We start from the raw sequence: 16,192 nt of genomic DNA, 5'->3' as shown, positions 1-16,192 counted from the left end.
TTTGGAGTGCTGCTCCTTCATCAGGTGGTTGTGGAGAAGATCATAACGCACAGAATTTATAGAAAAACATTACGGTGTCCTGCCACTGAAATGATATATTGAACAAACCTGGATTGTTAAGCCTTTCAGCTTTCATAGTGGTCTGCAGGTATCATTAATATGTAAATCCCAGAACTTCCTGAAAGACACTTCCTTGAAATAACTTAAGGTTTTATAACAAAAGGTGTCATCTCAGCTCAGACCATGCGTTAAAGGTGTGAGATCAGAGTCTGTCTATATCCCAATCTTGAATCAGACTAGTTCTATTTCCAAGGCAGGAATTTATAAAATATTACCTGGATTGACTGCCTGCATGAACTGCCGAGTCTCACCCACCAGCTGAAATAAATGGATAGGGTTGGGCTTCATCCCACAGTGCAAAGAATTCCCATTTACCACCAAAATCCCAGATGTACTTCCTTACTCAGTTGCTCTCTCACAAATGCAAGACTTGATTACATTCTTCTGCTCCCAATAAGGGCAAAACACTGGGTGCCTCCGAGCAGAGCGCTTTAGGGAACATCTCCGGGACACCCGCACCAATCAACCACACCGCCCCGTGGCCCAACATTTCAACTCCCCCTCCCACTCTGCCGAGGACATGGAGACCCTGGGCCTCCTTCGCTGCCGCTCCCTCACCACCAGACACCTGGAGGAAGAACGCCTCATCTTCCGCCTCGGAACACTTCAATCCCAGGGCATCAATGTGGACTTCAACAGCTTCCTCATTTCCCCTTCCCCCACCTCACCCTAGTTCAAAATTTCCAGCTCAGCACTGTCCCCATGACTTCTCCGGACTTGTCCTACCTGCCTATCTCTTTTTCCACCAAGCCACTCCACCCTCTCCTCCCTGACCTATCACCTTCATCCCCTTCCCCACTCACCTATTGTACTCTATGCTACTTTCTCCCCACCCCCACCCTCCTCTAGCTTATCTCTCCACGCTTCAGGCTCTCTGCCTTTATTCCTAATGAAGTGCTTTTGCCCGAAACGTTGATTTCGCTGCTCCTTGGATGCTGCCTGAACTGCTGTGCCTTTCCAGCACCACTAATCCAGAATCTGGTTTCCAGCATCTGCAGTCATTGTTTTTACATCTTTGAAAGCTGCTCAGAAAGTCCAGTCTTCACAACCACACTTCTGCTTTCACAGCATGGAAGCAGACCTTACGGCCCAACTTGTCTGTGCCGACCACATATCTGAAATTAATCTAGTCCCGTTTGCCAGCACGTAACCCATACAACTCCAAACCATCCCGATGCATTTTAAATATAATCGTATCAGCCTCCACCAACTCTTCTAGCAGTTTGTTTCATATATGCACAACTGTCTCTGTGAAAAAGTTGTCCTTCACGTCCCATTTAAATCATTCCCCTCTCAGCTCAAACAAATGTCCTCTAGCTTTGGACTCCCCTACCCTGGGGAAATTCCTGATGAAGGGCTTTTGCCCGAAACGTCGATTTTCCTGCTCCTCTGATGCTGCCTGACCTGCTGTGCTTTTCCAGCACCACTCTGATCTAAACTCTGGTTTCCAGCATCTGCAGTCCTCCCTTTTGCCTAGGTCGAACCCTCTACCTGTCTACACCTGTGCCCACTTCACCAACCAGCACACCCTTTATCTGCATCGCCCCCTACACCCATCCCCAATCCTGAAGAAGGGTTACACCCGAAACGTTGACTTCTCCACCTCCTGATACTGACTGGCTTGCTGTGTTCTTCCAGCCGCCCGCCTGTGTATTTTGTCAATTGAGACACAGACCTGGAGCACCGTTTCCAGATTCTGTCCCCATCCCGACACACTCCCTTTCCTTTTAGTTGCTGCAAGTCAACAACTGAATCCCAGAATGAAAAAAATAAATGGAAAAGGTGACAAGAGAAGAGAGTGCCGTACTCACAGATAATGGACAGAGGGTGGAATTTGCAGTCTGGGATGAAGCTCAATGTTCATTCAGACACGAGCAGGAGCAGCAGCAGCAGCTTCAGAACCTCATGGTCCAACTTCCGCATTCAGACAATGGGGTGACTTTGATTGGCAGGAGGACCAATGTCCTTCCGGTCCTCCTGTGCTCCCTATTGGTCAATCAAAAGAAGGTCTCGCGTTTTATTTGCCGACAGCGATTCGCATGCGCACCAATTTTTGCTGACACCGGCGAGCATGCGTACTGCGTTGCTGACACCGGCAAACATGCGCAGTATGCTCTTTGAGGCTGCTGCTGTCATTGACAGATTTGAAGTGTCCAAATGCCAACAGGGAAAAAAGGGGTAGAGCCACAATTTTTTTTTCCACCCCCCCCGCACACACACCACACCTCCCCTCCTCCTCACCCCCCCCCCACACACCACACCTCCCCTCCTCCTCACCCCCCCCCACACACCACACCTCCCCTCCTCCTCACCCCCCCCACACACCACACCTCCCCTCCTCCTCACCCCCCCCACACACCACACCTCCCCTCCTCACCCCCCCCCCGCACACACACCACACCTCCCCTCCTCCTCACCCCCACCACACACCACACCTCCCCTCCTCCTCACCCCTCCCCCACACACCACACCTACCCTCCTCCTCACCCCCCCCGCACAAACACCACACCTCCCCTCCTCCTCACCCCCCCCACACACCACACCTCCCCTCCTCCTCACCCCCCCCACACACCACACCTCCCCTCCTCCTCACCCCCCCCCCGCACACACCACACCTCCCCTCCTCCTCACCCCCCCCGCGCACACACCACACCTCCCCTCCTCCTCACCCCCCCCCCGCACACACACCACACCTCCCCTCCTCCACACCCCCCCCCACACACCACACCTCCCCTCCTCCTCACCCCCCCCGCACACACACCACACCTCCCCTCCTCCTCACCCCCCCCGCACACACACCACACCTCCCCTCCTCCTCACCCCCCCCCGCACACACACCACACCTCCCCTCCTCCTCACCCCCCCCCGCACACACACCACACCTCCCCTCCTCCTCACCCCCCCCCGCACACACACCACACCTCCCCTCCTCCTCACCCCCCCCCGCACACACACCACACCTCCCCTCCTCCTCACCCCCCCCCGCACACACACCACACCTCCCCTCCTCCTCACCCCCCCCGCACACACACCACACCTCCCCTCCTCCTCACCCCCCCCCGCACACACACCACACCTCCCCTCCTCCTCACCCCCACCCCCACACACCACACCTCCCCTCCTCCTCACCCGCCCACCCCCCGCACACACACCTCCCCTCCTCCTCACTCCCCCGCACACACACCACACCTCCCCTCCTCCTCACCCCCCCCCGCACACACGCCACACCTCCCCTCCTCCTCACCCCCCCCCGCACACACACCACACCTCCCCTCCTCCTCACCCCCCCCGCACACACACCACACCTCCCCTCCTCCTCACCCGCCCACCCCCCACACCACACCTCCCCTCCTCCTCACCCCCCCGCACACACCACACCTCCCCTCCTCCTCACCCCCCCCCCACACACCACACCTCCCCTCCTCCTCACCCGCCCACCCCCCGCACACACACCTCCCCTCCTCCTCACTCCCCCGCACACACACCACACCTCCCCTCCTCCTCACCCCCCCCGCACACACACCACACCTCCCCTCCTCCTCACCCCCCCCGCACACACACCACACCTCCCCTCCTCCTCACCCCCCCCCGCACACACACCACACCTCCCCTCCTCCTCACCCCCCCCACCCTGTCTTTACTATTGGGTAAAAACAATGACTGCAGATGCTGGAAACCAGATTCTGGATTAGTGGTGCTGGAAGAGCACAGCGGTTCAGGCAGCAGCAGAGGAGCAGTAAAATCGATGTTTTGGGAAAAAGCCCTTCATCAGGAATAAAGGCAGAGAGCCTGAAGCGTGGAGAGACTAGTGAGAGGAGGGTGGGGGAGTGAAGAAAGTAGCATAGAGTACAATAGGCGAGTGGGGGAGGGGATGAAGGTGATAGGTCAAGGCGGAGGGTGGAGTGGATAGGTGGAAAAGAAAATAGAAAGGACAAGTCATGGGGACAGTGCTGAGCTGAAAGTTTGGAACTAGGGTGAGGTGGGGGAAGAGGAAATGAGGAAACTGTTGAAGTCCACATTGATGTCCTGGGGTTGAAGTGTTCCGAGGCAGAAGATGAGGCGTTCTTCCTCCAGGCGTCTGGTGGTGAGGGAGCGGCGGTTGAAATGTTGGGCCATAGGACGGTGTGGTTGATTGGTGCGGGTGTCCCGGAGATGTTCCCTAAAGCGCTCTGGTTGGATGCCTCCAGTCTCCCCAATGTAGAGGAGACCGCATCGGGAGCAACGGATACAATAAAATGATATTGGTGGATGTGCAGGTAAAACTTTGATGGATGTGGAGGGCTCATTTGGGGCCTTGGATGGAGGTGAGGGAGGAGGTGTGGGCACAGGTTTTGCAATTCCTGCGGTGGCAGGGGAAGGTGCCAGGATGGGAGGGTGGGTTGTGGGGGGGCGTGGACCTAACCAAGTAGATACGGAAGGCGGAAAAGGGGTGGGGAGGGAAATATATCCCTGGTGGTGGGGTCTTTTTGGAGGTGGGGGAAATGTCGGCAGACGATTTGGTTTATGCGAAGGTTGGTAGGGTGGAAGGTGAGCACCAGGGGCGTTCTGTCCTTGTTACGGTTGGAGGGGTGGGGTCTGAGGGCAGGAGTGCGGGATGTGGACGAGATGCGTTGGAGGGCACCTTTAACCATGTAGGAAGGGAAATTGCAGTCTCTAAAGAAGGGGGGCATCTGGTGTGTTCTGTGGTGGAACTGGTCCTCCTGGGAGCAGATCCGGCGGAGGCGGAGGAATTGGGAATACGGGATGACATTTTTGCAAGAGGTAGGGTCGGAAGAGGTGTAATCCAGGTAGCTGTGGGAGTCGGTGGGTTTGTAGAAAATGTCGGTGTCAAGTCGGTCATCATTAATGGAGATGGAGAGGTCGAGGAAGGGGAGGGAGGTGTCAGAGATGGTCCAGTTAACTTTAAAGTCATGGTGGAATGTGTTGGTGAAGTTGATGAATTGCTCAACCTCCTCGCGGGAGCACGAGGTGGTGCCAATGCAGTCATCAATGTAGCGGAAGAAGAGGTGGGGAGTGGTGCCGGTGTAATTACAGAAGATCAACTGTTCTACATAGCCAACAAAGAGACAAACATAGCTGGGGCCCATACGTGTGCCCATGGGCTACCCCTTTGGTCTGGAGGAAGTGGGAGGATTCGAAGGAGAAATTGTTAAGGGTTAGGATCAGTTCAGCCAAACGAATGTGTGTGTCAGTGGAAGGGTACTGTTGGGGACGTCTGGAGAGGAAAAAACGGAGGGCTTGGAGGCCCTGGACATTGCGGATGGAAGTGTAGAGGGATTGGATATCCATGGTGAAGATAAGGCGTTGGGGGCCGGGGAAACGGAAGTCTTGGAGGAGGTGGAGGGCGTGGGTGGTGTCTCAAACAGATGTGGGGAGTTCCTGGACTCGGGGGATAGGACAGTGTATAGGTAGGTAGAGATGAGTTCAGTGGGGCAGGAGCATGCTGAGACAATGGGTCGGCCAGGGTGGCCAGGCTTGTGGATCTTGGGAAGGAGGTTGAACCAGGCAGTGCGGGGTTCCCGGACTATGAGGTTGGAAGCTGTGGGTGGGAGATCTCCTGAGGTGATGAGGTTCTGTATGGTCTGGGAGATGATGGGTTGGTGATGGGGGGTTGGGTCATGGTCGAGGGGGCAGTAGGAAGAGGTGTCTTCGAGTTGGCGTTTGGCTTCAGCGGTGTAGAGGTCAGTGCGCGAGACTACCACTGCGCCCCCTTTATCCGCTGGCTTGATGGTGAGGTCGGGATTGGAGCAGAGGGATTGGAGGGCTGCGCGTTGTGAGGGTGAGAGGTTGGAGTGGGGGAGGGGGGGTAGACTGGTTGAGGCGGTTAATGTGCCGGCGGCAGTTGGAAATGAAGAGGTCGAGGGCAGGTAATAGGCCAGCGCGGGGTGTCCAGGTGGATGCAGTGTGTTGGAGGTGGGCGAAGGGGTCCTCGGAAGGTGGGCGGGAGTCCAGATTGTGAAAGTAAGCTCGGAGGCGGAGGAAGTGTTCGACATCACGGCGTGTATTAAATTCATTGATGCGTGGACGGAGGGGGATGAAGATGAGTCCTTTGCTGAGGACTAATCGTTCGTCCTCAGTGAGGGGGAGGTCTGGGGGGATGGTGAAAACGCGGCAGGGCTGGGAGCTGGGATCTGGTGTGGGTGTGGAGCTGGGAGTGGGGGCGGAGCCGGTAACTGGAGTGGGTGTGATGGTGGGGGGGAATGGGGGGTGGAGTCATGATCTGGGGTTGTGTTCCCCTCAGGGTTCTGTAGGCCAGGAATGGCGACAGTGGGATCTGTGGGGGGCATGTCAGCAGAATGCAGGTGAGTGGCGTTGGTGGGGGCGGAAGTGGGGGTGACCACAGCAGTAGAGGTGGCGGAAGTCACTGAGCGTGTGACATCAGCGATGATGTGAGGGGCAGAAATGATGTCACATGTGACGCATGAGGAATTGTGAGGGGCGGAAGTGACTGTGGGAGTAGCCATGATGGGGGCGGAAGTGACATCAATCAGCGTGGGGGCGGCAGCTGCACCAGCCGCATGGCTAATGGCGTCCAAGCAATTTCAGAGGCCGGGGGAATCTTCTGGAATGTTTGAGGAGCGCTGGTTATGGAGGTGGGTGGATAAAGGTTTGTTGTACTTACAGTTTTTGATGTTTAAGATGGAGTTGAAATACTGTTTGTTGAGAGTATGAATTCTCCTGAGGATGTAGTACAGAGTGGGTCCTTTGTAATTCTGAGAGAGTGTGGCCCTCAGCTGAGGCAGGGCTGACTGGAGAGAGGTTAGGTGACGGCGCATTGCTGCAAGCGTGGAGCGGAGGATCCTGAAGGAGAACCGTTGCTGGTGTTTTTGAATCTGTAGTCTGTACTGTTTGTCCTGTTCGGATCCGAACTCTGCTGGTTTAAAGGTGGTCTGGAGTCCGTGTGGGATGAGCTGGTTACGGAGGCAGGCACTGAGGAAGCGAATGGGGCTGTGGTAGCGAGTCTGTTTCAGGATATGGTTGAAGAGCCTTAGGGCAGAGGAAATGACCTGGGAGTTGCAGTGGGAGAGGGACTCCCTGAGATTCTTGTAGACAGAGGAGGGAAACGTTTTCAAGGCAGGCATCCTTGCAAGAGGATTCGCAGTAGGGTTAAAATCAACGAGGTAAAAACAAGGACTGCAGATGCTGGAGACCAGATTCTAGAATCACACAACTCCAGGTTGGAGTCCAACAGGCTTCTTTGGAAGCAGTAACTTTTGGAGTGCTGCCTCATCATCAGGTGGTTGTGGGGGATAAGATCCTGAGACACAATTTAGAGCAAAACATTCCAGCGTCCTGCCACTGAAATGGTATATTCAACAAACCTGGATTGTTAAGTCTTCCACCTTTTCAAATAGGTTGCAGGTCTCATTACAATGTGAATCCCTGAACTTCTTGTTGTCACCTTCTCGAGATAACAAGGTTTTATAGCAAAAGCTCACATCTCAGCTCAGACAATGCATTAAAGGTGTGAGGTCAGAGTCTGCCTGCATCCCAATCTTGAGTCAGACTGGTTCTGTTTCCAAAGTCAAAGTTACAAGCTATTACATGTATTGACTGCCTGCACACACCACACCTCCCCTGTCCCACACCCCCCTCACTGTCTTCACTATTGGCCAGCACCAAGTTGTCCCTTTGTAATTGGATCCTTGGTACATCCGTAACCCGGAGGAAGTATTGCCTCACTCAGCAATTTTAACCCGTACCCCGTCTCCAAGTCAGTGTCTCCCCGCTCATTTGCCAGGAAGGGGCAGTGTAGAGTCAACCAGACTGCTGTGGGTCTGGAGTCAGGTGAAGACCAGACCGGGTAAAGGATGCAGCTGGAACGACTGAGTGAATCCTTTCCCACAATGGCGGTTCCCTTCCCTAACAAGGGAGAGGGGGAAATCAGATGGGGGCTTTCTCCCCCCCCGACCTCCCCCTCCCTGAAACGGTCTCATCGTTAGATCCCGAACTCCACATTTTTGACCGAATACCGATTCTGACATCTGTCGTGGCGGGATTTGTGAACCCGGGAGTCCCCGGAAACAGGTCGACAGTCCAACTGATATTGGCACTCGGCCGTCACTCCTTCAATCCCCCTGCGATGGCACGTGAACTCGCTGGTGCTTCCGCAGGTGGGAGGAGTAGGTGAAGGCCTTCCCGCACTGAGAGCAGGTGAAGGGCCTCTCCCCGGTGTGGATCCGTTGGTGGACCCGCAGGGAGGAGTAGCTGGTGAAGCCTTTCCCACACTGAGAGCAGGTGACTGGCTTCTCCCCGGTGTGGACCCACTGGTGGGTCAGCAGGGAGGAGACCTGGGTAAAGCCCTTCCCACACTCGGGGCAGCTGAAGGGTCTCTCCCCCGTGTGGATACACTGGTGGTTCCGCAGGTTGGAGGAAGTGCTGAAGGCCTTCCCGCACTTGGGGCAGCTGAAGGGTCTCTCTCCCGTGTGGACCCGCTGGTGGGTCAGCAGGTGGGAGGTATACCTGAAGCCCTTCCTGCACTGAGAGCAGGTGAATGGCCTCTCTCCCGTGTGGATCCGCTGGTGGGTCAGCAGGTGGGAGGATGTGCCGAAGCCCTTCCCGCACTCGGGACAGCGGAAGGGCTTCTCCCCCGTGTGGATCCGCTGGTGGGCCTGCAGGTTGGAGGAATGTCTGAAGGCCTTTCCGCAGACAGGGCAGAGGAATGGCTTCTCCCCGGTGTGACTGCGCCGATGAGTCTCCAGGGCAGACGGGAAACGGAAGCCTTTCCCACAGTCACCACACTTCCACGGTTTCTCCACAGGGCCTGATTCCTCAGGTTTCTCCATGGCCACAGCTTCGGCTGCACACAAACACGTGTAGAGCCCCTCCCTGCCGTGAAGTCCCCTTCCCAGGCCGTATAACCGTTTCAGGCTCCACACACAGTGCGCTGCAACAGTGGGATCTCTCGTCCAGTCCCACTGATGCTGAAAACATCCTCAAAGAGGAACCAAAAAGCGTTGATCCCTCTCCCAGAAATCACAGTCAAAAACCGTTGCGGTCCCGATGGATTCAGAGACTGTCAGACATTGACATCAAAGTGAGGACTGCAGACACTGGAGAGTCAGTCAAAAAATGTGGCGCTGGAAAAGCACAGCAGGTCAGGCAGCATCCGAGGAACAGGAGAGTCAATGTTTCGGGAATAAGCCCTTCATCCGTTGATTTTGAAACTTCAAGTCGTCAGATTTTCATATACTCTGCAAAAAGAGATTACAAACGTCATCACTATCAGTGCAGGGTAGAAATTCAGAACAAGCAATTCTACTTTCTGTGGAATATTCTTTTGTTGTTCCACAAAATTGAAAGCACCATCCCACTCTCCCTTCCCCTCTGTTCTCACTCTGCTCTAACTAATTCCGCTGAAGGTGCTGATTCAGGATCTTACAGGGGCAGAAAAAGCAAAAACATCAAGACTGACATCTCTCTGAATTTTGGATACCTCCACCTGAAAGTTAATATCTTTCACAACACTGGGATCCTGCTGAGTGTGAGCAGGTCTGATTTTGGGAAGCAATAAAAAAGTGTCAATTCAGGGTGAACCGACAATGCAGCTTCTTGAGGAATAACCAGACACAAAATGGTTAATGACCCCGGGAAGGTGGGAGCAAAATGAGACATCAAGCCATTAACACCGACACACTTCAGTCAAACCCTTCTGCTCCCAGTCCGGGCAAAACATGCTCTGAAAGTCCAGCCTTCACAACCACACTTCTGCTTTCACTGAAGACAATTAGAGTCACGCAGCACGGAAACAGACCCTTTGGTCCAACCTGCCCAGATATCCTAAATTAATCTAGTCACGTTTGCCATCACTTGGCCCCTATATGAGCCGGGAGCTGACAGCTGGGACTAAATTGGGTTGGCTCTCTTGTCAGCAAGGACGGAGTTGGACCGAAGGGTCTGTTTCTGTGCTGTACATCTCTATGACTCCAGTCACATTTGCCATCACTTGGCCCTGACCCATCATATTCAGATGCCCATCCAGGAGCCTTTTAACTTGTCATCGTACCAGCACCCACCACTTCCTCTGGCAGCTCACTCCATCGCTCAAGCGACTCCACGTTGAAAGCGTCTGGTCTGGTGCACCAGATGACACCAGGATAATCTCAGATCATTTTCAGATCACATTGATATTCAGTCAGTGACTTTCCCGATCAGGATGTTGTACGTGATCAAACAGGTCAGTGGGTAGGCGATCCCCCACCTCTTAGTTCAAGTATCTCTACGAGAACTCCCTTGCTGGAGGGTCCCTTGGAGACACTTCAACTGGACTTCATTGAGTTGGAGAAATGAGTTGAGTTGCTATAAATATGTTTTGCTTATTGCTGATGTCTTTTCAAAGTGGATTGAAGTCTACCCTCCTCCTAACACTACTGCTGAGAGTGTGGTGAAGATTTTGTTTAAAGGAAATAATTCCCCCCTTCAGTATACCTGCGTGCATTAGCTCAGACAATGGACCACACTTTGCATGTAATATTAACGGAGAACTCTGTTCCCAGCTTTGTATTTGTTGGCAACTGCACGGTGCTTATCATCCTCAGGCGGCCGGCCTTGTTGAATGTTTTAACCAGACATAAGACTAAACTTGCCAAATTAATGGCAGAGTCTGGCCTCTCCTGGTTATGCTAATCCCTGTGGCCTTATTCCAGATGCGATCCATGTCTGCGGGCAAGACACGACTGTCTCTGGCTGAGAGTCTCTCTGGTAACCCCCTCCGTACCCCTTGGAACGATTCGGCTCCCTTCTCAGTCCACGTCCACCACATGACTGAAGCAATGATTGGTTATGTTCTTGCTCTAACCAACGTTATGTGTGCCTTTCACTCCCAGGAGCGTGCGGCCTACAGCGATGTTCCCTCCCTTTCAGCCTCGTCACAGGTAAAGCCTGGTTCGTTGGTGCTCGTCAAGAACTGGACTGGCAAAGGTCTCCAACCTCGTTGGGATGGCCCCTTCCAGGTTCTACTTCCCACCCCTACGGCGGTCACAGTCGCTGGGCGCTCAGCTTGGGTCCAACGGCACCATTGTAAATTGATTGACCGCACCAATCAAAAGGGGGAAAGACGAGGAGAGAATTCTGGAATCTGAACAAAAGGAGTGGACATGTCCAGTTCGGTTTTTGAATTTTGCTGTTGTTCTAATGTTAATCTTATTACAGATACTTGAACTAAGAGGAGGGACATGTGGGGGATCACTTATCTCCTCACCTCTCTGATCACGTACAACATCCTGATGGGGAAAGCCACTAAGTATGGATGGGACCAGGAATGATCAGAGATTATCCACCACCCATACTGAGGAGATGTCGTCCCGTGCACCGGACCAGACGCCTTTGACGTGTGGAACGTGATGAAGATTGATTATTGTAATGGACTCTTCCATCAGAAAGACCAGATGGTCCATCTGGACAGTAGAAATCAGGGGGAGTTACCATGGCGTTACCGAACCTGTCTTTTTGATCTTACCTGCAGACGCAATCCTAGTGAGGATAAAAATGATCAACCCCGTCATTATGGTAAATATTTTAAGGGCGCCCAGGAACACCATCCCTTTTTGTAGGACGGGCCGACTCGAGAAAAGGGAAACCTGATAGGGAAAACTCCTCAATCCACAAGGAACTTATTTATACAGGCCCACAGAACGCTCTTCACACCAGAGGCAGTAGTATGTTACTCCTCTCTAGCGGGAGATGACTTACTTGCCCCGTCCCCAGTCCCTGATTCCATTCTATTTGTCAGACTTCCTACTGCCGATCCTGCGAAGAGAAATATCACTTTCCAATACCTCCGGTCTGTGTATACAAACAGCCGGTGTAACACTGCCTGGGGTTCAGCAGGCCTTATGCGGCACATGGACCTGGAACGGAACCCTTCCCTTGTGCATTTATAGGCCATTTCTCTTTTCAGAAGCTGATACTGTCACCAAGACCTTGTACAATAGAGCGAAGGGAGAGCCCAATGGGAACAGCATTCTGAGGACCATTGTTTCCCATACACTGCGAGTGCTCAAGTCACTTGGCCCATTTTGTACAGTGCTAAAGCAACTCCCCTTGCAAAACGTCGACCCTTTACTCCTGTAGATCTGACCAGACCCCCTGCTGTAACATTTCAGTAACCTATTTTGACAAACTCTCCCTAATATACACCAAACCAGACTATTATTTCTTCAGCTAAGGGAAAGCTACCAATTTCCTTGTCCTGGATGGCAAAGATGTCCCTCATAAGGTCACTACCGGAGCCCTTGTTCCCACAACAGTACCTTGTCCTGGCCAGTGGACAAGTCGATGGAACCTCCATCTGAGGAGGATGCAGCGATCGGTCTCAGCCAACCTTGCTCTAACTGGAAGGATCCCAAGGGACTGGGTGACAATACAGCACACCCGATAGGCTGGGGAATCCAGAGTACCCTGAGGTTGGAAGGATCGGCAGGGGTAACAAGTCAACAGAACCACAATTCCCTCTTTTGTGGCCTGACCATTTGAGGAAATAAGAGTAAAGAGGCTCTGGAACAGAGTAAACTGGGATTATCAGACCTGTGTCTTTACTCTGTGCAGAATCGATATGCCTTAGACTATATACTCGCCCGGGAGGGTGAGGTCTGCACCATTGTCCAAGATAAATGCACTATGGGCATTCCCAATCTCACTGGCAATATTACTAAGATTCAAGAAGTGATCCAGGTATTCCGTGACAGAATGACTGAAGGGACCAGTTGGGGAAACTGCAGATCGGGCTGATGGTACAATTGGCTTATCAATTTAGCTATGTCTGTTTGTCGGTATTGGTATTGTTAGCTATTTAATTGCTAGGCTTATGAGGTCCCTTAGCGATATAGATTTGCCCCAGAAGATGTTCCTTTCGCGATCTGATGGCTCCCCCACACGTGTCGATGGTGATGATAAATATGACCAGATGAGCTGTGAAGATGGTGGTGCTGCTCTACAGGATGTTGACGGCTGGACCACCTTGAAGGGCATTCGTTTGGACTAGCCTTCTCTTTCAGTGATCGCGGTGCAATCAAAGGGAGGAATGAGAGTGTGGGCATCTGGGTGATAAAGTCAAGAGCCTTAAAACTTGTCTTTAAACATTCAGACTAAAATGTAATGCTGAATTATTGAATACATTTACTGCACTAGAAAATAAACAGGCAGGAAGGCTCAGAATGAGGAGAGAACTTAAAGATAGGGACACCTGGGCTCACCAAGTGAGAACAGGATGCTGTAAGGCAATGAAGAACGTTTGCCTCAGCATCGGTGAATCTGTGTGAACAGGACACCAAGTGATAACATTCACAGCCGTTCCCTTGTGAGACCATTTTAGTGCTGAGACTGTTGAATCCTGTAGAAAATTAACTCTTAGTGCTTATCTGCAATGGATTGAAATGAATTGCATTTTGGGACTTTATGATGATATTGAGTATCCATTACTGGTTATTAAATACAAACTCTGTAAAAGGAAATATTGATAAAGCTTTACCTTACTTGCTGCAGCCGAGGCTCCAGCGGAGGAAACAGGCCGCGGGCACACTTCCGGCTTCGGGATGGCCACGCCCACTGATCCAGGTCCTGGTCCCGCCCCCTCCTCCGCCATCGCGACACGTCAACACCGCCCCTTCCGAACGCAACTCGTAGACCCCGCCCCTTCCTGAAGCAGGTCATAAGCCCCGCCTCTGGGAACCAAACCTCTTTCCCCCTCCTGCACCAAACCCCACCCCTTCGCCGCGATCCCCGCTCGAGTCAAAACCACGCCCCCCTCCCTCACGCGCAACCGCCCACAAAGCCGCGCGCGTCCAGGCTGTACGCGCCGCCTACCAGCGCGCGAACCTCACGAGACACGCCCCGCCCATGAGTACTGCCCTCCCGCTAAACCCCGCCCCTCCTGGTAAACTCCGCCCACCCAGGTGTATTTGGAAGCACTAGCTTCTGCAGCGCTGCTCCTTGTACGGGTCGTTGTGGTGCAGGATCATAAGACACAGAATTAATAGCAAAACATCACAGTGTCTTGCAACCGATGCAATGTTTGGCACAAACCTGGACCGCTGCTGAATCCTTCATCTTTTAGAAGGGGTTGCAGGTTTCAGTTCATCAATATATAAATTCCAGAACTTTAGATCAGATTCCCTACAGTGTGGAAACAGGCCCTTCGGCCCAACAAGTCCACACCGACCCGCCGAAGAGCAAAACACCCAGCCCCATTCCCCGTCACCTAATACAATGGTGCAATTTAGCGTCGCCAATTCACGCTAACCCACACATCTTGGGACTGTGGGAGGATATCCGCGCAGACATAGGAGGGGAATTGAACCCGGGGCTCTGGTGCTGTGAGGCGGCAGTGCTAACCACAAAAAAAGGTGACATTTTCAGCGGTAGCAGCAACCCAGGAGTGGGGAGTCACTGAGTTGAGGTTTTACATTTGAAGTTGGAGAGCAGAGGTTCCTGGGAGAGGAGGGACGACTTATTTTTATTTTCTTCCTGCTGTATAAGTCAGAGGGTACTGTTGAGGGGGGAAAACATCCTACCAGGCGTGTGCACTCGGGCCCAGGTCTCTGACACGGCGAGAATGTGCAAACTCTACACAGACGGTCACCCAAGGCTGGAATCGAACCTGGGACCCTGGTGCTGTGAGGCAGCAGTGTTAACCACTGAGCCACCGTGCTGCCCTAGGCTAAGTCAAAAATGCATGAGGACCTTGCGGGATCTGATTGGTTGTTACTATGTGATCATGCTCAATGTCTGACTCTGAACAATGTATATAAGTTCTATCCAAACTCTGTAAAAGTCGGTGGATTCTTTTGGCACTCAATGAGTGCTCATCGGTGGCTCAGTGGTTAGCACTGCTGCCTCACAACACCAGGGTCCCAGGTTCGATTCCAGCCTCGCGGGGCTGGCTGTGTGGAGTTTGCACATTCTCCCCATGTCTGCGTGGGTTTCCTCCCACAATCCAAAGATGTGCAGGTTTGGTGAATTGGCCATGCTAAACTGCCCGTAATGTTAGGTGAATTAGTTAGAGGGAGATGGGTCTGGGTGGGCTACTCTTCAGAGGATCGGTGTGGGAATCTAATCTAATCTAATCCTTCTGGGCTGATCAGAGTCTACCGACCCGGCTGTATCAAAGAATAAACTATTGCTTGTATGATTGACAAAGTCACTTCCAGGTGTGTTTATTGACCAATCCCAGAAATCCAAAGATCCGGACAGCAGTCCAGATCAGAACAACCAGATAGGAAATGGTTAATGTCCCCAGGATGTGGGGAGCAAAATAAGACACCAAGGCGTTAACACCAACACCAGGGAGAACCTGAACATACAGACGTGACAAACATTAGTGGCAAGCCAGAATCACAGATGTATGAGGTGAGGGATGCCATGGACGTCCCTGCTGATTACACTTGCAGGAAGTGCACCCATCTCCAGCTCCTCCAAGACCGTGTTAGGGAACTGGAGCTGGAGTTGGATGAACTTCGGATCATTCGGGAGGCAGAGGGGGTCATAGATCGGAGCTATAGGGAAGTAGTAACTCCAAAGATGGCAGATAGATGGGTGACAGTGAGGGGGACTGGGAGGAAGCAGCCAGTGCAGGGACCCCCTGTGGTCGTTCCCCTCAAGAACAAGTATACCGTTTTGGATACTTGTGGGGGGGACGACTTACCAGGGGTAAGTAACGGGGCTCAGGCCTCTGGCACGGAGCCTGTCCCCGCTACTCAGAAGGGAAGGGTGGAGAAGAGCAGAGCAATAATAATTGGGGACTCGATAGTTCGGGGCACAGATAGGCGGTTTTGTGGGAACGAGAGAGACTCACGTTTGGTATGTTGCCTCCCAGGTGCAAGGGTACGTGATGTCTCTGATCGTGTTTTCCGGGTCCTTAAGGGGGAGGGGGAGCAGCCTGAAGTCGTGGTCCATATTGGCACCAATGACATAGGTAGGAGGAGTGCTGAGGATGTTAGACAGGCTTTTAGGGAGCTAGGTTGGAAGCTCAGAGTTAGAACGAACAGAGTTGTTGTCTCTGGTTTGTTACCCGTGCCACGTGATAGAGAGTCGAGGAATAGGGAGAGAGAAGAGTTAAATGCGTGGCTACAGGGAT

The 16,192-nt window shown here is 52.9% G+C and overlaps 2 protein-coding genes across 2 annotated transcripts in view; both read right to left on the bottom strand.

The window, feature by feature from the left end:
- The window catches only part of LOC140460757 (uncharacterized), a 216,668-nt gene extending 203,008 nt beyond the window's left edge, over positions 1–13,660 (bottom strand). The window contains exon 1 of the mRNA XM_072555424.1: positions 13,589–13,660. The gene's annotated coding sequence lies outside the window, so the exon portion shown is untranslated. The remainder of the gene's footprint in view (positions 1–13,588) is intronic.
- LOC140460785 (uncharacterized) overlaps positions 1–16,192 on the bottom strand; it is a 33,783-nt gene that overhangs the window by 8,885 nt on the left and 8,706 nt on the right. The window contains exon 3 of the mRNA XM_072555469.1: positions 8,211–8,535. Coding sequence (XP_072411570.1) covers positions 8,211–8,535 — 325 coding nt within the window. The remainder of the gene's footprint in view (positions 1–8,210; positions 8,536–16,192) is intronic.

The sequence above is a fragment of the Chiloscyllium punctatum genome, chromosome 36, assembly GCF_047496795.1.
Source record: "Chiloscyllium punctatum isolate Juve2018m chromosome 36, sChiPun1.3, whole genome shotgun sequence".
In the NCBI taxonomy this organism is placed as follows: domain Eukaryota; kingdom Metazoa; phylum Chordata; class Chondrichthyes; order Orectolobiformes; family Hemiscylliidae; genus Chiloscyllium; species Chiloscyllium punctatum.
This window is presented reverse-complemented; position numbering and strand designations above follow the sequence as displayed.